General features: G+C 38.0%; 1 protein-coding gene across 2 annotated transcripts in view; it reads left to right on the top strand.

The window, feature by feature from the left end:
- ME1 (malic enzyme 1) overlaps window positions 1-22,193 on the top strand; it is a 194,458-nt gene that overhangs the window by 162,423 nt on the left and 9,842 nt on the right. For both annotated transcript variants that reach the window (XM_007445886.1, XM_007445885.1), the window contains exons 9-12: window positions 661-774; window positions 14,966-15,071; window positions 16,452-16,594; window positions 19,574-19,747. In XM_007445886.1, coding sequence (XP_007445948.1) covers window positions 661-774; window positions 14,966-15,071; window positions 16,452-16,594; window positions 19,574-19,747 — 537 coding nt within the window. The remainder of the gene's footprint in view (window positions 1-660; window positions 775-14,965; window positions 15,072-16,451; window positions 16,595-19,573; window positions 19,748-22,193) is intronic.

The following is a 22,193-nucleotide window of genomic DNA, read 5'->3' as shown; positions in this document are numbered from 1 at the left end:
GCCTCTCACTGTTGTGGCCTCTCCTGTTGCGGAGCACAGGCTCCAGACGTGCAGGCTCAGCGGCCATGGCTCAGGGGCCCAGCTGCTCCGCGACATGTGGGATCTTCCCGGACCGGGGCACGAACCCGCGTCCCCTGCATCGGCAGGCGGACTCTCAACCACTGCGCCACCAGGGAAGCCCTCGGGAACACATATTTTAAGTGTTCCATTTTATTGCCTAATTGGTCAAGTTCTCATCCAAATGACCAGGCTTCATTCTTCCAATTCGGTTAGCAGAGCTTGAACTGAACAATAAGCAATACAGTCTCATAAGCAAGGTTGAGCAGTTCATTATTTTAAATTCAGTATTTTCTTATTAGAGGAAATCTTAATTGTTTGAACAGGGTTAAAGATGCTGACAACCAAGGATATCACTGGTTCATCTGTGGCTCAGTATAAAGCAGCATAATAGTGATTCTTCTGTAATAAAAAGAGTAAATAATTGTCATTTAGCAGAACCCGAATGTGACAAAAATACTTCACTCCCAGTACAAGTGAAGAATGTAGCTCTTTCGGCCAATAGACAGAGCCATTTTGTACTTTCACAATGACGAAATGAGGTAAAATGTAACTCTTGATAAGGGATTATGTGGAACAACTTGAAACTATTTTGTTTTTAAGGCTGCCTTAGGGATTGCGCACTTGATTGTTATGGCCATGGAGAAAGAAGGTTTACCAAAGGAGAAAGCCATGAAGAAGATATGGTTGGTGGACTCGAAAGGATTAATAGTTAAGGTAAGAATTTGTCATTTTTAACCAGATACAGTATTTTAATCAGTACCCCATTCTGGATGCCCATCTCAAAGACAACCACTGTTTCTACCTACCTCACCTCCAACACTGTGTTAAAAGAGTAGCCATTGCACACGAATGACCATGTCATACAGTAATGCAGATACTCTTCTGAATAAGGAAGAAAACTATGGCTCGGCTATCGTATCCATCTGTGATGTGAGTAGGCTTTTTACAGCTCCATCGGTTGTCTGCCCACGTGAATTAGTTTAGTTTCCAAGTGAGGTAGTTTGAGACTGATATGGGTGCAACACTTCGGTCCAGCTCCTTTCACTAAGGGCTGTCTGTCCAATTGCACACTGGCTGGAAAGAAAGAAGGAAGGAAATGAAACAGCTACTCTTTTACCAGCTACTTTCTCTTAACCAGAGTCTTGAGAGTTTTCATGGTAATTCCTGAGAAGACTTTAATAAACGGGCTGTTAACTTCCTTGAGGTTGTCTCTCAGCTTTAATAGAGACAATAGTATCCACGTTATAGGGTTATTATGAGAAGCTAAATAAGAGTAGGAAGGTGACCATGACCCAGTTGTAAGGCGTTATTATTACTGCTGTCAGTTGTGCACATTACTCACTCTTCCTTAAACTGCCAGAGAAAATATATTTGTAAATGCCCCTTCCACATGAAGGAAAATTTTTTTTTTTTTTTTTTTTTTGCGGTACGCGGGCCTCTCACTGTTGTGGCCTCTCCCGCTGCGGAGCACAGGCTCCGGACGCGCAGGCTCAGTGGCCACGGCTCATGGGCCCAGCCACTCTGCGGCATGTGGGGTCTTCTCGGACCGGGGCACGAACCCGTGTCCCCTGCATCGGCAGGCGGACTCTCAACCACTGCGCCACCAGGGAAGCCCTAAGATGAATTTTTTAAAAAACCAGTGATGAGCAATGTATCTAGGAATTTAATAGAGAAACAAATGTGAATGTGTGCTGACTTTCTGGAAAGCTATTTTATGTGTATCCAGGGTCTTTAAAAGTTTATGCTTCTGATCCAACAGTTTCCATTCTAAGAATCTTTACCAAAGAGAGAGATGTGTACAGTGTTTTATGTGTGAGGGTGTTATCACAGTACTATTTACATTAATGAAATGTTTCATCATATATTAATTATAATAGTGATATGTTATACTTACCTAAATGAAGGATAATTGTGACATGAATTGGGGAATAGCCCCTGTAATATACAGGCTTAAAGTTATTTTGAAAGAACTATAAATAACCTTAAAGGATTCATAATATAATGTTAGGTGAAAATAGGAAAACACTGTATTTTATGTAACTATTTTGCTTTAAAAATTGAGTTGTATATGAAAGAGAAAGAAATGCATCAAATACATATTACTTTAAAACTTATTTTTAGTGCCTTTCTCCATATTCCAGATTCCCCTTAATCATTGTGTTTCTTTAAAGCTAGAAGAATGTTCATTCTTAAAAAGATATAGATCAAGAAATTTTGCTTTAAATGAAGAAAAAGTATACGCCTAACTGTTTGTAGAACATGAGTATCTATAAAACCGTGAAACAAAACAGAAAGTACCTTTATAACATCTCCTGGGACCAAATAATAATAATTTTATTAATTTTATTAACAATAAATAGTAACAGTGTAATTGTTTATAGTATATAAGAAATAAAGTTTTAAGTTTGTTGGCTTAAAAATTCCTATTGCTTTAAAGAATCAGCATAACTATAAAAAATTGTACACTGTGGCCACATGACGTATACTGTCATGAAATGACATTTACTGAGTGAAATCATCTGTGGCTCAGGCATTATACTTGTGGGGACACAGTAAGGCCCTTGATCTCAGGAGGCTCCCAGCCTAGTGGGAAAAACTCAAACAAGCCAAGAGTTACAACTCCACGTGACAATGTTACAGAAGTATGTCCTTGGTGCCAGGGGTGCACAGGACATGGTGCTTCCACCGCACTAAAGAGAAGAACAGGGAGGCTGAGGCCGGTTCCAAGACAAGGTCTCTCTCCAGCTGAGTCTGAAAGGAAGAGTTGGGAGTTGATCTCGAGTCTCCATAGACATCTTAAACTTCTTATATGCAAAACTGAGATAAGGGAAGTTGAATGGCAAGTTCACTCTGAGATCTTGATTGAAGCTACGGATCGTGTCTTCTACCTGTCTATCTTCAAAGCCCTACTAGTGTCTAGTAATTGACAATAAATATGTTGTTAATAAGTGAGTTAATGAATGAGTGCCTTCCGGGCAGAAGAACAGCATTTGCAAAAGAAAATATTTTGCGAGAAGAGACATTTAGGGATTAGGATTGAAAGGAATCGAGTGATGACAGGTGATGAAGGGTCTTCTAAATGCTGAACTTGAGCAGTTTTCAGCCTCTTGTCACTCTGACGGCCTTGTGGAGGATGGACTGAAATGAGGTGCAGCTAAGAAACTAGTTACAAAGCTGTTGCAGTAATACAGATCAAAGTTAATTAAGGCCTGAAATAAAGCAGTGACTAAGAGGGTCAGTGAAAGATGTTTGATTCAGTAGATATTTAGGATACAGGATTGGCGTACTTAGTAACCAATTAAATACGGAAGCAGAAGTAGAGCAGAGGAAGGAATCTAGCAGGACTCCTTGGGTGTCTAGGTAAGTGATGTGGCCATTAATGTTACAAAAAAAAAAAAAAAAAAAAAGGAATAAAGAATAGGCCAGTTCAAGGGAAAGGTAATGAGATCAGTTTTGGACATAGCAAGTTTAAGGTGCCCGTGGAGACCTCAGATAGAGGTGTCCCTTTGGCAGTTGGAGAGACAAGACTGATGCTCGGGAAAAGGATCTGAGCTCCCAGAGGTGGAGATTTGAGGATCATCATATGTATATAGTGGGAGCCATGGAAAACGCTGTACAAACTGTGCTGTACTTAGGGATGCAATACATGCGAGAATCAGAAAAGGTGAAAGCCCACGACTGGTTTTCTTTCATGATTTCTCATGACATTTCAATGGGAAATCTTCAAAAAACTACATAGATTTTAGCATCTCAAGTACTTTTAACTAGATTAACTGAACTGAGACTCCAAATTCCATGGATTACAGTACTTGGAAGGACATGTATTACAGCATGACTAGTATTTGGAATAACTGTGAAATTGTTGCCTAGACCTAATCAGTCACTCTTACTTCATGTCTTTTACTTGCCAAAATAAAGAGCTGCATATGTTCTGCTTGCCAAGATAAATAAAGTTATGTTTTAAAAGATTCTTATATATTTAATAGTTTTTGTGCTGTTTAATGTAAGAGAAACATGAAACTTCAATTTACCACTTTTTCTTTCATGTTTTTAAACCGTCAAAATTATAATGTTGATTTTTGTGGCAGAACTAATAAATCTTAGAGTAACTACTAAATTGGTATAATCTTGCTTTCAGTTTTGCATGATTTTTTGGTGCTTGTTATCCTTTATTCTTAGTATTTTTTACAACCTCTCTTGAAAACCAATAATCATTTTATTAATTTCATTAACTTACATGCAGTTGTTTATAATATGTAAAAAATATCTTATTTTTTTTCCTAAATAAAATTTTTTATTAGTCGGACTCCTTCAGTCTTTAAACCCATAAAACCCAAGCTATAAAGTAACACTGTGAGGTTAGCGCATTTATGGAGTTATGTAATCATCAGACTAGATAATTATTATTCTAATGTGTTGTCTGTTTTCAGTTTTTGTTTTCAACTCCACGTCTATAGAATTTTCTATCATTTACCTCATATCCATATGTACTATAATTATCAATATCTTAAATAATTCATCAGTATCAGTAAAGTTGATTGAAATGGATTATTTGGTCACTGATAATACTCAAATATCTTAGTTTAGTGTCTTACAGCAAGAAGCAGTTGACATACTATTTAGCCCACTAAGATTAGTACCTTTTAATACAAACAAACTAATACTTGGTTTAAAAGAAATCGTTCCAAACTAAAAATTAGAGGGAGAATAAATACAGTAAAGAAAGGATAAAAAAGGAGCACTCCCAGCATGACTAGTATTTGCATTTCACAATGATAATTTGGAGCATTTTTAGGGAAGACAAGAAGCCACAAAACAAAAACCAGTCCAGACTTAATCTTTTTTTTCAATAAATATATCTTGGCTTTCACTAATAAACCAAGTGAATGCTAATGCAGGAAACTCCAAAATAAAACGTAGGGTATTTAATCAATATCATGAAGGATAGAATTCATCTAACACAGAATAGGACTATAGTTATTTTATTTTTTATTTTATTTTTTTCTGTTTGGCACAGTTCTGTTTTCAATTATTAAAAAAGTTTTTTGCTTTACAGTTATAGTTAAATGTGTGGTTCCTGTAAGACAGAGATAGTAATTAAAAATATTTTATGTGTTGGAAGGGTAGTTGTTTCCTTCCTGAGAGTTTAATCTTTAGGTCTAGGGCTTGAAACTCCATGCTGTATGGAAAAAGTTTTCCTTTCCCCTGTGATATTATCAGAATTTTAGCCAGTGATACTGTTACCACCTTGAATGATGGTTAATACATTGCATACACTGTGGTTTAAAAAAAAAATTCTGATTCCTAAGAAACTTTGAAGCTTGGTGAAAAGTATCTGGCTTGCTTTTTTTTCCTCCCTCTTTTCCATTTCTTATTGAGCACATGATCACTATATGTGTAGGTACTAAAAAGCACAGAGGCAGAAGTTATATACACAAGTCTTTCAGACAGTCAGAAAATTATGGACATGGATTTTGAGCAAATACAAAATTAAATACAGATGGAGTTAACCACCTTTTATCTTCCGTTATGACCATTCTGCACCCCTTTGTTATGCTGTAACGTGGAAAACACTTTTGTCACATCATTCATCTTCTTTTAGTCTGTCCTTGAGATGACGAAACTGAGCTCTGAGCTCTTCAGCAAGCACACACACTTGCGCTGCGAGTGAAACGTTATTGACTGACAGGTTCTGTTTTCAGATAAAGAGGGGCCAGATTCAACTCTGATAAACTATCGACATGACAACAAAAACAGGCCAGTAAAATGGGGCAGGTTGTCCAGGCAGGCATGGATTCCAGAGTTCTTCTAGTACCTGTGTGTAGGGAGGAATGCATAGTTATCAGTGGCAGTGCACAATTAATTTTTTATACCTCTCCTGGTCATGAAGTGCTACCTCAAAATCCTGACAGTCTTTGCCACCTTCCTCCCCACCCCCAGCAGAGCAAAGGTTGCTTTTGAGAAAGGTGGTAGTTCAGTATGGTTGTATCTCCTGTACTAAGAATCAGCACAAAACAAGGGGTGGTGGTGGGGAAACCAAAGAAATAATAATATTCAAAAGAAACTCCCAGCTATTTGTAGTACATTTGGTGTAATTAGAGACTCTTAAAAAAGGAAACACCATAGAATTTGGGGTTTCTGAGATAAAAAGTGCCCACGTGCACATTGCCAAATGAAGACACAGTTTCAGCAAGGGATCCTGAATAGGGAGACTGAACTGATAAGAAGTCTATATCCACATTCAGCTGAAGTGATGGGCATAAAGAAGGTAGATTCCAAATTGGATTTTGAAAAGAGGAGAAAATTGAGCCATTGGCCCAGAAAATAGAAGTCCAAAGGTAAAAGACATTTGCCTGAATATTACAGATCTAGAGAATGTCACATTCCAATAGTTTTTAATCTAAACCAGATCATCACATCAACTTTGAAAATGGTATAGAAAATACTTGGGAGACCTTTGTTTTTGTCTTTTGATTCTTCTGTTTTTGGCAAGTAGAGCCCTTGAGTGATGCTGGTTTGCATGATTTCTGGCCTTCTTTCAGTACTTATTCTCCCTGCGTTCCTAAGTCACCACCAAGAATTAAGCCTTTGGGGCTGAGGCTATAGGTAATTTATGTTTCTTGCTAGATGGATGTCTTCTGGCCAAGTTCTGGCTTTAGTGGCTAGGAGCTGCCAGTGCTGTTGCTATGATTAATAACGTAAGATGTTCATGATAAAAGCATACATCTTTTCATAGAATGTTTATCTACCTTCTTGATGATTTGCTGCTCATTCCAGGAAACTTAGGTGGTTTAAACACGTTAAATACTTTTCATTATATCTCAGGTTGCCAGCCAAAAGAGCACTACTAGAAATCTGTGCTCTTGCATTATTCTGTAGCTTTCCTTCTTTAGAACTCATCATTTTATACTTTTTTGAAAACAGATCACATACCTTTAAAAATGCTTCTGGTAGAGATCTGATAAATCCTTTAGTGCAGTGATTCTAAAAACTGGCTAAGGGCTTCCCTGGTGGCGCAGTGGTTTAGAGTTCTCCTGCCGATGCAGGGGACGCGGGTTCGTGCCCTGGTCTGGGAAGATCCCACGTGCCGCAGAGCGGCTGGGCCCATGAGCCATGGCCGCTGAGCCTGCGCATCCGGAGCCTGTTGCTCCGCAACGGGAGAGGCCACAACAGTGAGAGGCCCGTGTAGCGCAAAAAATAAACAAAAAATATATAGATAAAAACTGGCTAATCACTTGAATCATCTGAGAAGCTTTAAAAAAATACAGATTCCAGGGCCTCGTCCTGGATTTGAATTAAAATATCTGGCAGCAGGGCTCAGGAATCTATTTTTCCTCAGGTGAGTCTGGCACTCAGTTGGCTTTGGAAAGTCCAAATCAGGTTCATTTTTATTACACTGTCTTCATCACCAATCCAAACCGTTTTCTAGGTGGAGAAGCCAGCATCTGTAGAAGTATCAAAGGACTTGCCCAAGGTCATGAGTGAATGGAAGGGCCTAAGGGCTTCTCCACGCTGATCCTGAGTCCCACGTTCAATCCCCAACATGTGTAGATGGCATTTATTGTGTCTAATTGGGGAGCTTTTCTTTAATTTTTTGTATATCATTAAAGGTTTTCAGAAGTAACATAAATGTATTTGCTGTTTGCTCTTAGAATGTATTCTGCTACTAGTTATTCATGTCCCTAAGCCAACAAAACTTATCACAATTTATATCAATTTATCTTGACCACAATTGACAGTTGTGAGGACAACACTGTAAGATACATTTTTAAATGTTTAATTTCCTGTTTGGGATAATCTGGGACAGTAAGCTCAGGAAAATATTTTGAATTATTGAACTAAGAAAATGAAGATTATGTCTCTCCCACCTTCAGGTTATTCAACATCTTTTAAATTCATTTCACATTATGGATTTGTAGGTCCACATTCAATATAAACAGACTAGACCCTCTTCTCTCATTTACATGCCACTTGTAGCAGCTGTTCAATTCATATTATGCAAGGTTGAATTTGGTTATTTCAGCTGCTAGTAAAACTTTTCTAAGACTTTTACTCTCATGCTAGTTTTATTTATTTAATAAATTTATTTATTTATTTTTGGCTGCGTTGGGTCTTCGTTGCTGCGTGCAGGCTTTCTCTAGTTGCGGCGAGCGGGGGCTGCTCTTTGCTGCGGTGCGTGGGCATCTCGCTGCGGTGACTTCTCTTATTGCGGAGCACGAGCTCTAGGTGCACAGGCTTCAGTAGTTGTGGCACATGGGCTCAGTAGTTGTGGCTCGCAGGCTCAGTAGTTGTGGCGCACGGGCTTAGTTGCTCTGCCACGTGTGGGATCTTTCCGGACCAGGGCTCGAATCCATGTCCCCTGCATTGGCAGGCAGATTCTTAACTGCTGTGCCACCAGGGAAGCCCTGTGCTAGTTTTATTTTCTCAGGTGGGAGGCTACTTCTTGGCTTGGTAATATAATGAAAATGAATAGATTTCCTTTTTTTTTTAAATTTGTTTTTATTTATTTATTTTTGGCTGTGTTGGGTTTTTGTTGCTGCACGCGGGCTTTCTCTAATTGCGGCAGTGGGGGCTACTCTTCATTGTGGTGCGTTGGCCTCTCACTGTGGTGGCTTCTCTTGTTGCAGAGCATGGGCTCTAGGCACACGGGCTTCAGTAGTTGTGGCACACAGGCTCAGTAGTTGTGGCTCGCAGGCTCTAGAGTGCATGCTCAGTAGTTGTGGCGCATGGGCTTAGTTGCTCCGCGGCATGTGGGATCTTCCCGGACCAGGGCTCAAACCCGTGTCCCCTTGGCAGGCGGATTCTCAACCACTGCACCACCAGGGAAGCCCTAGATTTCCATTTTTATGGAGATCATATGCAAGTTTATTTAAAACTGTATAGCAGAAGCAGTTTAGATATATTTTCACGGGCGTGTTGTTTGTCAGTAGCTAAATGGTCAAGAATGGGTTGTTTCCTCAGACTGGGGACACCCAGACGCTTTCAGCAATCCTTCGCTGTGAGCTACTAATTCTTCTGTTCCTTACTGTGGGCCACCTGCTTTACCATGGATTGTGTGAAATCTACTGTTTTGTGAGCCCAGACATTTTCTAAAATAAACAAATCTATGGTACATTTCCTCTTAAACTATTTGTAGTACTTCCTATTCTTATTCTGTTAATAACCCTGAAATCTTTTAAATGCCCTTTTTGCTCACAACCCTTTCAGTGGGGTTTCTGAGTAAACCACAGATAAAGATTAATTATAATATTCTACTGTTATTAAAGAAGAAAACTTGATACTAGAATGCATTAATATAACATTGAGAGAAAGATCTAGGACATATGGTAATTCCTTGACCATATTCAGCACTGGTTATTCCTTTGATGGAATGTATTTGCATAACACTTAAACTTTGTCAGGTGGAAACCAAAAGACCAAGAGGCAAAACCCAGTGATTCATTCAGTCTTCTCTAAGAGATACGCATTTTATCAGCAGCTCTCAAGATTACGTTACGTTGCGTTGAGATGACTATAGTTGGTTTGGAGTAGGTGAATAGTTGTCCTGAGATAGCTTTTCTTTGTTAGAGAACCTAGCAGAGGTTCTAGCATTAGATACCCTGAAAAGCAAATCTCTAAACCTTTGAAGAAGTAAGCACCAGGCCAAAGTTTGAGGAATAGTTCCCGTAACACATATCTGCATTAACAAGGGAGCTGCTGTCCCTGCCCATTTGAGAATCAGGGTCTCGGCCACAAACAAGAAAGTTGCCAGATATGGTAGCTGCCACCCACTGTTCCTTAGCATCCACCTGTTCGTGGTGGACTAGAAACTAGAGACTGGAAACACAGCTGCCTGGAAACAACCACCACCACCACGAGCTTCCAGAAGAGCCATATGGCTACCACTTCACGATGTGCATTTCTCCTTCAGGGTCCTGTGAAGGCACATTAGCTTTGTGGGTGCTATGTTTAAAGCAGAAACCCTAGCTGCAAGGGAGTCTGGGGCCTATAATTTAGCCCTTTAGGCTCCATTGTACTGGAGGTAGTGCTAGGAGCAATTTGCATTTCTGCAGTATTTGCCATGTAGGACCTTAGTGAGATTTTAGTGTAGTTACTTGCCTTTATACCTGCAATTGAGTATATGTGTTTCTGGGAAAGGGAAACAAGTCAAAACTATGTTAGCTTAGAATTCTGGAAGCTGAAGGTTATTATTCCCAGGAAATATATCTCCCCAAGCTGCACCTTTGTTTAGTACGTGTCCTACAAATTGCCTCGTTGTGAGAATGAAAATAGTCATGAATTTTAGTTTATACTACTTCCAGAGAGAGAGTTCAGAAATAATTTAGATAAATACTGTACCTGTCAAATGGCTCCAGACTCTTATTCCTATCCATGACCAGAATTTCTCTTTTTTCTAATAACGCAGGATTATTTTTTGCCAAATAACTAAGCAGTAATAAGGGCATTGAGGTAGCAGATGGATTGCAAAAGTGTTCTCATCAAATCATTTTGGGGAAAGGAACCTCTTTTTTATTTTACTTTTTTAATTTTTATTTTTTATTGGAGTATAGTTGATTAACAATGTTGTGTTAGTTTCAGGTGTGCAGCAAAGTGATTGTTATACATACACATTCTGTTTTTTCAAATTCTTTTCCCAGTTAGGTTACTACAGAGTATTGAACAGGGTTCCGCGTGCTGTACAGTAGGTCCTTGTTGGTAATCTGTTTTAAATGTAGCAGTATGTACACGTCCATCCCAAACTCGCAATCTATCCCTTCCCCCCTTGGTAACCATAAGTTCGTTCTCTAAGTCTGTTTCTGTTTTGTAAATAAGTTCGTTTGTATCATTTTTTTTTTTAGATTCCGCATATGGGCAATATCATATGATATTTGTCTTTCTCTGTCTGACTTACTTCACTGAGGAACCTCTTATTTTCAAAGCAACAGATAGGAATAATATTGGGTAAAAAGAAACGGTGGAATATGTAATCAAAATTAAAATCATCCCGAAATAGATAACCAACAAGGACCTACTGTATAGCACAGGGAACTATACTCAATATTTTGTAATAGCCTATAAGGGAAAAGAATCTGAAAAAGAGTATATAACTGAATCACTTTGCTGTACACCTGAAACTAGCACAACATTGTAATTCAACTGTACTTCAATAAAAAAAGAAAATAATAAAAAAAAGAAAAACAAACTAAAATCATCCCCTGTAGCAGTTAGCTATTCCTGTGTTATCGAAAGCCACAAAATCTCAGTGACATACAAACAATAATTATTTATTTTCTCACACACCTCTGGGTCAGAGTGGGTGGCTGTGATGATGCTACTGGGTGGCTCTGAGCTACAGGTTGGGTCCAGGTCTGCTTCACAAGGCTCATCGTCCGTGGACCAGCAGGCTGGCTTGTACTTCCAAAGCAGTGGTGATGGTACAAGAGAATTACTCTTAAGGCCTAAGCTGGGAACTGGCACACTGTCATTTCGGCCCACATTTTATGGACCAGAGCAAGCCTCGCGTTCAAATCCAAAGGCAAGTGGTAGGAAAGTATACTCTGCCTTTTGTAAAAGGAACTGTAAAGTATCATGGCAAAATCACTGACACAGGAAAGAGATGATGAGGAACTGGGGCCTAAACACTGTTGTGGCCTCTCCTGTTGCGGGGCACAGGCTCCGGACGCGCAAGCTCAGCGGCCATGGCTCACGGGCCCAGCCACTCCGCGGCATGTGGGACCTTCCCGGACCGGGGCACGAACCCGTGTCCCCTGCATCGGCAGGTGGACTCTCAACCACTGCGCCACCAGGGAAGCCCTGTCAAAACTTTTGGGGGAGGATTCTTGTGGCATGCAGATACCTCTGTTTTCTTATTTGTGACTAATTAGCATTAAGCCTAGCTACTTTTTACATGCTAGGATGATGCTTAATTAACCTCTGTGATTGAGATATGTAACTGAAATAAATTTCCCAGCTGTGAAGCTAAGAGAGTAGAGGATGGGGGCACCAGGTAGCCTCACCCCCCATTTAGTGCAAATTGTAAAGATTTCAGTATTGTAATAATTTTTTATATTATTAAAAGGCAATTAAAAAATCTTATAAATACAAAAGAATGGTTTGAGAATATTTAGTGGTTACTCACAGAATCAGTCTAGGTTTACATCAACTATTTGTGTTAGACCTATGACAAGTTGTAAAAAGGCTATAATAGTTAGGTTTTATGGAATGATTTGATGCTTCCTGATGAAAGTACAGCAACTGAATTTATATGATTCTCTTGACTGATTTTTTTCTTTAATAAACATGATGAACAAGAATATAGACTAACGATATTTGAGTTAATGTTACTAGAGCCTAGAATGTTCTCTCCTGAAGTGAATATGAAACAGGAAACCAAATTTGATTTGGAATTAATTAAATAAGGTTTTTTAAAACTGAGATATAATTGACATATAATGTTATATTAGTTTCAGGTGTACAGTATAATTATTCAACATTTGTATATATTGTGAAATGATTACCACAATAACTCTAGTTCACATCCATCATCTCCCATAGTTACAAATGTTTTTTTCTTGTGATGAGAACTTTTAATATCTACTCTCTTAGTGACTTTCAATATACAGTATTATTAACTATTGTCAGCATGCTGTACATTACACCCGCAGGACCTATTTATCTTATAGTTTGTACCTTTTGACCCCCTTCACCCATTTTTGCCTCCCCAGCCTCTGGCAACCACCAATCTGTTCTCTGTATCTATGAGTTTGTTGTTTGTTTGTTTGCTTTTTGTTTTTTCAGGTTCCACGTATAAGTGAGATCATATAGTATTTGTCTTTCTTTGATTTACTTCACTTAGCATAATACCCTCAAGATCTATCCATGTTGTCACAAATGGCAAGATTTCCTTTTTTATGGCTGGATAATATTCCTATGTGTGTGCATGTGTATTTTCTTTGTCCATTCATCCATTGATGGACACTTAGGTTGCTTCCACTTCTTGGCTATTGCAAATAATGAGGCAGTGAACATGAGGACACATATATCTTTTCCAGTTAGTGTTAAATAAGATGATTTTTCAGTTTCTCAGATGTAGTATATTTTGATGTGCAGGGAAGAAAAGGTAAGATAAAACTTTTTAGAACCCAGGAGTCAGTAATGGTGAATTCTGTCATTAGGATGCTGTTAGCTCTAAAGTCATGCTCATGACAGAAAACAGTGATACAGAAATAGCACTTTCCAGCACTTTCTACTACAAAAAAAAGGTACTAGAATTATAAGTGCTAGAACTATGGTTTTTTCTTCTTCACAAAAATTTTAATTATAACAACTAAGTTTGAGTTGTTGTTAAAAACTGGGCACAGTCCTAAGGGCTTTAGATATATTATTTAATTTGCTTAAAAGCTGATGAGGTAGAAATTCTAATTATTCTTATTTTATAGATGAAACGAGTGCAGAGGTTCATATGTTTCAAGTTATCTATAATTCACATGTATTACTTTTAAAAACAAAAATAAAATGATAACCTTTTTATAAAAATTTTTGCTTTATATTGGAGTATAGTTGATTTACAATGTTGTGTTAGTGTCAGGTGTATAGCAGAGTGATTCAGTTATACGTATGCATATGCCTATACTTTTTCAGATTCTTTTCCCATTTAGGCTGATAATAACCTTTTAAAGCAAGTATATTGTACCATCTTCAGGATTAACAGTTTGCATACAAGTTGGCATATACCATTTGTAAAGTGTTTTTTCCAGGGCTGTACTGTGCTGTATTATTGGAAAGACTGATTTCTAGCACCTGTCTTGGGCAAGTTGCTTGATATCTCAGAGCCTCTGTTTCCTCATGCAAAAACCTAATTGTATTTGCCCTACTTTTCAAATTGTTGAGGGGATCAAATGAAATATGTGAAAACAACTTATAAGCTATAAAGTACCATATAAAGTTAGGTAGTGATTTGTTATGTAGTCAAAATCTTCAAAATTTGTAGGTAGAATATTATTATTGTTATTATTACTTTTTTTATAATGTAAAAGTCAAGCTTAATAAGTAGTGCACTTAATTTAGCTATTGCTTCCTGGGAACAAAAAGCTATTGTATCACTCATTCTTTGATGAAAGCTTCAGTGAAGTAAGGAGATTCAATAATAGATGAATGAGGAGAATTCTAATTTGAGCAGATTTTTATTCCTGGTCGTAGACGTGTGGATGAGAATTTCATCTTCAGATCTGCTAATTATGTGGAAAGATACAATACTGAGAGAGCAGAAGAAGAAAAAAAGGAAGGACCAGATTTTCAGCTAACACTCCTCTCCCCCATCCTACGTTCTTTTTTGTAGCTAGGATATTAAATTAGATGTTTCCTAGATAATAATACATGGTACAATTATAATCAAAACATTACAAAATAAAAACATATAAAGCTAGTAATTATGTAGAACATCAAAGCATGATATAAATATGGCATCAAGTTCCCTTCTTAGTGAGTAGTCCATAAATTATTTGTGCAGCCGCTAAACACAACTCTGCACACTCTTAAGACACTGCTTTATCAACACAAATCGTGTCTAGTAAACAATATCTTTATTTAAATGATGTTTTTCATTGCTCTTTGTTAATGCCAGTTTCTCATAAATGTCTGTAGAGTTAGGATTTTAAATATTAAATAATAATTAAATAAGGGAAAGACTTAATTTTGTTCACTGTTATATCCCCATTGCCTAGAACATTGTCTGAGACAAATCTTTGTTGCAAGAGTGAATGAAATAATATCCTGGTAATTGGAAAGGAGACTTTAAGAACAGCTGGAAGACATAATACATAAAACTGTTAAGCATAAATATGGGTAATATGCATAATATTCTGAAATTTCTTTGACTCTCACATGTTTGGCAGATTTATCATTCCTTTTTATTTGCTGTACTTAGGGGCGTGCTGCCTTAACACAAGAGAAAGAGGAATTTGCCCATGAACATGAAGAAATGAAGAACCTGGAAGCCATTGTTCGAGATATAAAACCAACCACCCTCATCGGTGAGCTTTGGCTTCTTCCTCCCTGCCATCAACCCTACCTCAACCCCACGTGGGCTTGATTTGTTTTCCCACTGCCGAATTTTGAGACTAATTTAGCTTTTTGAAATTCTAGCCTTTGGCGTTCACAAACAAAATTACGCATTCCCTGAGGCAACACTACCCCCTAGAGGCCTAGATTTGTAAATGCAGTGCCGTCATCTTAATCTTACCGATGATCCCAAGCTGAAGTGTGTGGTTCCCTCTGCTCACTCTGTCAACCTGCCAATACCTGGCATATCCAGCACTTTGCCAGGCTTGATTATTCCAAATAGACAGTGGTTCTAAAAGCGAGGTGGGTTGGCCCCGAAAGGAAACATTTGGCAATGTCTGGAGACATTCTTTGGTAGTCACAACTGGAGGGAGAAGGGGTGGTCAGAGCTCCGGACATTAGTGGGTAGAGACTAAGGATGCTGCTCCACAGCCTCCAGTGCCCAGGAAGCCGCCCCCCGCCCCAGTAAGGAATTGTCCAACCCAAAACGTTAATGAGGCCAAAGTTGAGAAAGACTGAGCCAGACCCTCCTTGAAAACAGGGACCGTATTTCATGTCTTTATATAACTCAGTGTGTTACACACTGCATGGGCACAGTAAGATGTTTACTATGGACACATTTGTTGTGGTTGAAAAAAACTCAAAGAAAGTTTTGAAACTTTATATCCTTTATTTTGTGTGTATATATTGTCAACCCTTACTTGGTATTATACTCCATTTCTAGAAACTCCTGTGACACAGATGACAATATTGAGAATAATGATGAGAACCATAGTAAAAACAAATACTCCATGACAGGAGTTAATGGGTAGTAGTAAGCCTTTATTGTTGTTTTTTATAAAATATGTTCGATCAGGAATCTTACTTTTTCCATTTTCATTGTGCTAATAGCTTTATTCTTCTGTTCAGTTTTTTTCAGTGAGTCATACTTCAGTTTTATCATTGAATCGGATGATTGTCTTAAGTGTTAGCACTGGATTATAAAACATGATTGCTTTATAGCCTGAGAGACTGAAATATACTTCTAGAATTGTTTACAGAGAGATAGTATATATTAGACACATTTATTTCCTGATAAAATTGCCTGTAATCAGAATTCCTAGTGATTGGTCACTAAATTTATTAATGAGTCAAATGTTAAAGCTGTGATTTTTTTCATAGATACTTGTAGATTTGTAACCTTAAAGGTTGTTGGCATTAACGAACATCTCTTTTTTGTCACTTTAATGCACATATTCTATATTTTGTTTAGGGGGTATTACAAAATGACCTGACATGTCTCATTGTTTTGGGGGCACTGGATTAATTAACCAATGATAGTCCTATTCACTGGTTTCTTGTTTCTACATTAGGAGTTGCTGCGATTAGAGGTGCATTCTCAGAGCAAATTCTCAAAGACATGGCAACCTTCAATGAACGGCCTATTATTTTTGCTTTGAGTAATCCAACTAGCAAAGCAGAATGTACTGCAGAGCAGTGCTATAAACTGACCAAGGTAAAGCAAAAATGGAACTGATATTTTAATAGTCGAATTGTGATTCTTTATAAGGGAGCCCAGGGTATCTAAGGTGCTTACCGGTTAACCTTTAAAAATTTTATAACCAAGACTGAAAGAACAATGAACAGGTCATGAAGGATAAGAACCATATCCTTTTTTAGAATCTTGTAGAAATCCTGTTCTTCAATAAAACAAAATAAACTTTGTAATGTTTTATTGATAATTTTCCTTAAGTGCTTTGGAAGTATCTAAGATTTAAACATAAAAGTTAAAAAGGAAAAAGCTTGATCCTAGATACTGATTAAAATAGCTTTTAACTAGCTATTCCCAAACATTGACGCACACAGTATAAAACCACAGTCTTATTTCTGCTTTGCTAACTCCTCCTGGGTTTGGATTTTGATGGCATGTGTGGAGCATTTGGGCAATTATTTTGACATCCAGCCTGGCTGGGATAGGAGTCCTCAAAGCTTCAATACTTTACTGTTTCCAAAAAAGTGACTTATTTTATACTGTGCTTGTATTAATATATATTTGACCAATATGTTGACAAGGGCCCTTTTTTTCCTTAAAAGACTTGAAAATGTCATTACAACAAAACAGAAGTTGAGTCACATATATCTAACACTTTTATTTTGGAAAGAAATCTAAAATGAACTGGAAAAGATAAACAAGACAGAGTTATGTCACTCTGCATAAATCGAACTCAATGCATAAATAAAACTTCATAACTAAAACTGGATGGCTCTACTTCTTTAATACTGTATCCTTAAATGCTTATTACTAGAATTGATGAAATTTTGCAAAGGAGTGACTCCATTGTTTCTTTCTTTTATGTGGGATGGCGTCAGTATCCTCAGTAATTTACGTTTTTATCCCATCTCTGGGTTGGGGAATTTGCCTCATGTAACTCAGTCCTTAAATCCTTAAAGCAGAAAAAAAAAACAATAACAAAATTTTAGCATAGTGCATTACACCTAGTAGGCACATAATAAATAAGTGTTTAAGTACATATTTTGTTTTGGCATATTTCAAAAGGCCTCAAAATTTCATAATAATAGATGTTAACAAAATTAGCCAAATTTCTATAGTTGTGTTTGTAAGTTCAAATGTGTCTGATATAAATGGCCTAAACTCTTTCTTATGATTTTGCCTAATGCTCTTATGTTGCTATATATAAAATTAAAAGTCATTTTGAAGCTGAAAACATTGGTTCCGCCAAAGGATTACAGAACAAGAATGGGGCTATCTGTTGCTGGATGTGAGTCTCTGCTGCTTCAGGCACAGGTGAAAAGTCATTAGGAAAGGTTAAAAATACAAAGAGACCATTGAATTCCGAAAAACTGTAATTATACCAAAAATGATATGGAAAGGTTTCCTTCTCCATATTAACAATCTGTATATATGAGGATATTTAGTTGTCTGTCGTTTATTTAATACCATTCCTCCGTAAAATATGATGATGCTAGAGTGATTGGCCGGAGTGGAGAGGAGGGCAGCAAACAGGTGTGTGTAGAATGTTGCAGGTCTCTTTCTCAAATACAATTTTCAAAGGTATATATATCAAATAATATATATATCAAATATGTATATCAAATGATAATTTAGTTACATTAGAAGTTTGCTTGTAACAAAACACTTTATCTGCTAAACAAAGCAGACTTGAAGGTATCACACTTGTCTGAAAACAAAACCTAATTTTGTGCAAGACATATCAGTGTCTGATAAACACCTAGATGAGAATTTCTATTTTTTTCTCATCTATTTTCCTCTTTTTATATCCTGAAAAGGTTGAATCATGTTATACTTTACCTTTATAGAAAAGGTATAGTATGACATGTGTTAAAAATAAATGTTAAGGGCTTCCCTGGTGGCGCAGTGGTTGAGAGTCCGCCTGCCGATGCAGGGGACGCGGGTTCGTGCCCCGGTCCGGGAAGATCCCACGTGCCGCGGAGCGGCTGGGCCTGTGAGCCATGGCCGCTGGGCCTGCGCGTCCGGAGCCTGTGCTCCGCAACGGGAGAGGCCACAGCAGTGAGAGGCCCGCGTACCGCAAAAAAATAAAAAATAAAAAATAAATGTTAATATTATTAATATCATAATGGATTTAGACTCAAGGTATAAAAGGGATGAAATTTATAACCCAGTCTATTACCATTTAAACTATGCTTTGGGGATTTAGTGCTTTTTTAGACTTTTCAAATGCATTTCTTAGATTGTAGTGCTTTATTTGTTGAGGGTTTCCTATCCCTGTTTTAGAAGACTGAACGCTTCCATCTATATCGCCTCCCAGATCAGACAGACGCCCCCCTTTTGACTGGCAGTATGGAATACAGCACCTGACAGGCCCTAAGTTCATGCCATCTTAAAGCCTGTAATACATGGGGTTCCTCAAAAATATTATGATGAAATATTAAGACCAGGAAAAAAATAAAGACAGTTTTAGACAGTTACTGATAATTTAATCTTATTCTTATCTGCTAACCCCATTTGTGCTAATGAATTTTTTTCCTATATGACTTTTCAGATAATTCTTTACAATACAGAAATATATAAAATTTGTCCCAGTGATTACATTGGGAGCCTGTTGACCTCTAAACTGTAACCTAAAATGTCATCCTTTCCAAGATTCAAACATTAACCTACCCTTTTTGTCTTCAGAAGCCTGTAAGTGGGAGTCTGTAGTCTAGAGATGGTTGATGGGCCCGTGGGTTGGACCACTGCCAACAACAGGGTGGTGGTCTTGGGGTCTCCTGTGTTTTGCATGCTTCTCCTACGAATAGAGAGGCAGATAGAGAACAGAAATAATCACTCACTCCAGAATTTACTGCCAGCAACATGGTAGCTTGCTCACACTTATTAGGAAGTCAATGAAAAATCGGATTTCTTTCTAACTACTCAATACTTGAATTACTGTCTTATGATCCATTTGTTTGAAGATAGCCTGCCTCTTTTTACAGTTGTGTGTCTGTGTTGCAGGGTCGTGCCATTTTTGCCAGTGGCAGTCCTTTTGACCCTGTCACTCTCCCAAGTGGACAGACCCTATATCCTGGCCAAGGCAACAATTCCTATGTGTTTCCTGGAGTCGCTCTTGGTGTGGTGGCGTGTGGACTGAGGCATATCACGGATAAGATTTTTCTCACCATTGCTGAGGTATAGTAAAATACTCTATGTTCGCCAAGGCTGTAAAATCTCAAATCAGCTCATTGTAGGTTGTCTACTGTTTTATTTATTTAGTATCCCAGCTCACTCTCTAGAAGGTGTAAAGTCCAAAGAAGATCAAATCTTTCCCAGTAGAGAGTAAGGGATGGGTAGTAAGTTCACATTGAGTCGCTAGGAAAGATTGTTCTTCAGTAGCCAGCAGAAAGACTTATGTTCTGATTTCTTAAAAGAGGGCTTCTTTTAAATTGAAGTAGAGTTGATGTACAATATTATATGTTACAGGTGTACAGCATAGTGATGCACAATTTTCAAAGGTTATACTCCATCTAGAGCTATTATAAAATATTGGCTGTATTCCCCATGCTGTACAATATGTCCTTGTAGCTTATTTTATACCTAAAAGTTTGTACCTTTTACTCCCCTATCCCTATATTACCCCTCCCCCTTTCCTCTCCCCACTGGTAACCACTAGTTTGTTCTCCGTATCTGTGAGTCTGCTGCTTCTTTGTCATATTCACTAGTTGTTGTATTTTTTAGAGTCCACATATAAGTGACATCAGGCAGTATTTGTCTTTCTCTGTCTGACTTATTTCACTTAGCATAATGCCCTCCAAGTCCATCCGTGTTGCTGCAAATGGCAAAATTTCATTCTTTTTTATGGCTGAGTAGTATTCCATTGTACGTATATACCACATCTTATTTATCCATTCACTTGTTAATGGACACTTAGGTTGCTTCCATATCTTGGCAATTGTAAATGATGCTGCTATGAACATAGGGGTGCAAGTATCTTTTCAAATTATAGTTTTGTCTGGATATATACCCAGGAGTGGAATCGCTGGGTCATATGGTAGTTCTACTTTTCGTTTTTTGAGGAACTGCCATACTGTTTTCCACAGTGGCTGCACCAATTTACGTTCCCATCAACAGGGTATGAGAAAAGAAACCTTTTTTTTTTTTTTTTTTTAAATCTTCACACTTTCGATTATGTTCTGTGACAGTAATGAGATAATAAAAATTTTGTTTCCAAATTATGGAGGAAGTGGTAAATATTTCTCCATGGAGAGCCTACCTAGACGATGGCTTTTTTTTTTTTTTTTTTTTTTTTTGGCCATGCTGCATGGCTTGCGGGATCTTAGTTCACCAGCCAGGGGTTGAACCTGGGCCCCAGCAGTGAAGGCAGTGAATCCTAACCACTGGACTGCCAGGGAATTCCCAATGATGGCATTTTGAAGATTTAAGATGACAGTCTGTTAGAGAACGAACTTATGGTTACTGGGGGGAAGGGTAGGGGGAGGGATAGTTAGGGAGTTTGGGATTGACATGTACACACTGCTATATTTAAAATGGATAACCAACAAGGTCCTACTGTATAGCACAGGGAACTCTGCTCAATATTCTGTAACAACCTAAGTGGGAAAAGAATTTGAAAAAGAATAGATACATGTATATGTACAGCTGAATCACTTTTTTGTGCACCTGAAACTAACACAACATGGTTAATCAACTGTACTCCAATATAGAGCAAAAAGTTAACAAAAAAGAACATACCTCCAATATCTACCTATCTACATATCTAATAATCTTTGTAGTACTGTACTAATATAAGCATTATGGAAAACAAATGACAGTCTGATTTGCTATGGTGAAGTGTTGGTTATTCAGGGTGCAGAGTGTAGAATACAGGAGCCACTCTAGTACTTCAAGAAGAGAAGAAATTACAACAGAGAGTTCGGTGTTTGTAAAGTCATTAAAAGGACGGAAGTGGGCTCTTCTGTGGGCCTTCAGGAAGGATTCACAGAACAGCACAGAGCAGAGCCGGTAGGGATGCTCTATTAAGCTACTGTTGAAGAACTGTGAAGGGTCTGAAATTCCACCTTACTTGCAGGCTAACAAGTCAGCCTGCCACAGATTCATAGATGCTGGCAAAAGACACAAAACTCTTAGGTCAGACACAGAGGCACAAGAGGTACTCTGAACCTAAGGCTCCCATCAGTTCCCCTTGCCTCGCAAACCTCAGGGGGATGATACAGTGGTTGGACCGATATTTGTAAAATCATGAGGTCTGGGTAATCGGAATGTTCACCTGGTTGATATGTCTGAGGAGGATGCAATTCATGAAGGAGAAATTTGAGTGAATTTCTTCTCGAAATGAAACCACGCTAACTAAAGTAACCAAGTAAAGTAAAGCCTGATTAATGTTCACATATTTTCATCATGCAAACAGACTATTCTTTGCGTTGTGAAAGATTTTTATGTTATTGATGTGATCTCAAGTAGCCTAAACCCAGGGTTTCGCGCCTTAGCGTCATTCTGTGAGAACAGAGGTCGGCCAGCTCTAATTCTCCTTTCTTTTTCTTCACTGCATTAAACATGACGGCTCTGGTGTCTTAGAGCTTCTTTTTTTTTTTTTTTTTTTTTTTTTTTTTGTTTTTGG

This window comes from Lipotes vexillifer, unplaced genomic scaffold (genome assembly GCF_000442215.2).
Source record: "Lipotes vexillifer unplaced genomic scaffold, Lipotes_vexillifer_v1.1 scaffold413, whole genome shotgun sequence".
Lineage (NCBI taxonomy): Eukaryota > Metazoa > Chordata > Mammalia > Artiodactyla > Lipotidae > Lipotes > Lipotes vexillifer.
The sequence above is the reverse complement of the archived record's forward strand: the minus strand, read 5'-3'. Positions and strand labels throughout refer to the sequence as shown.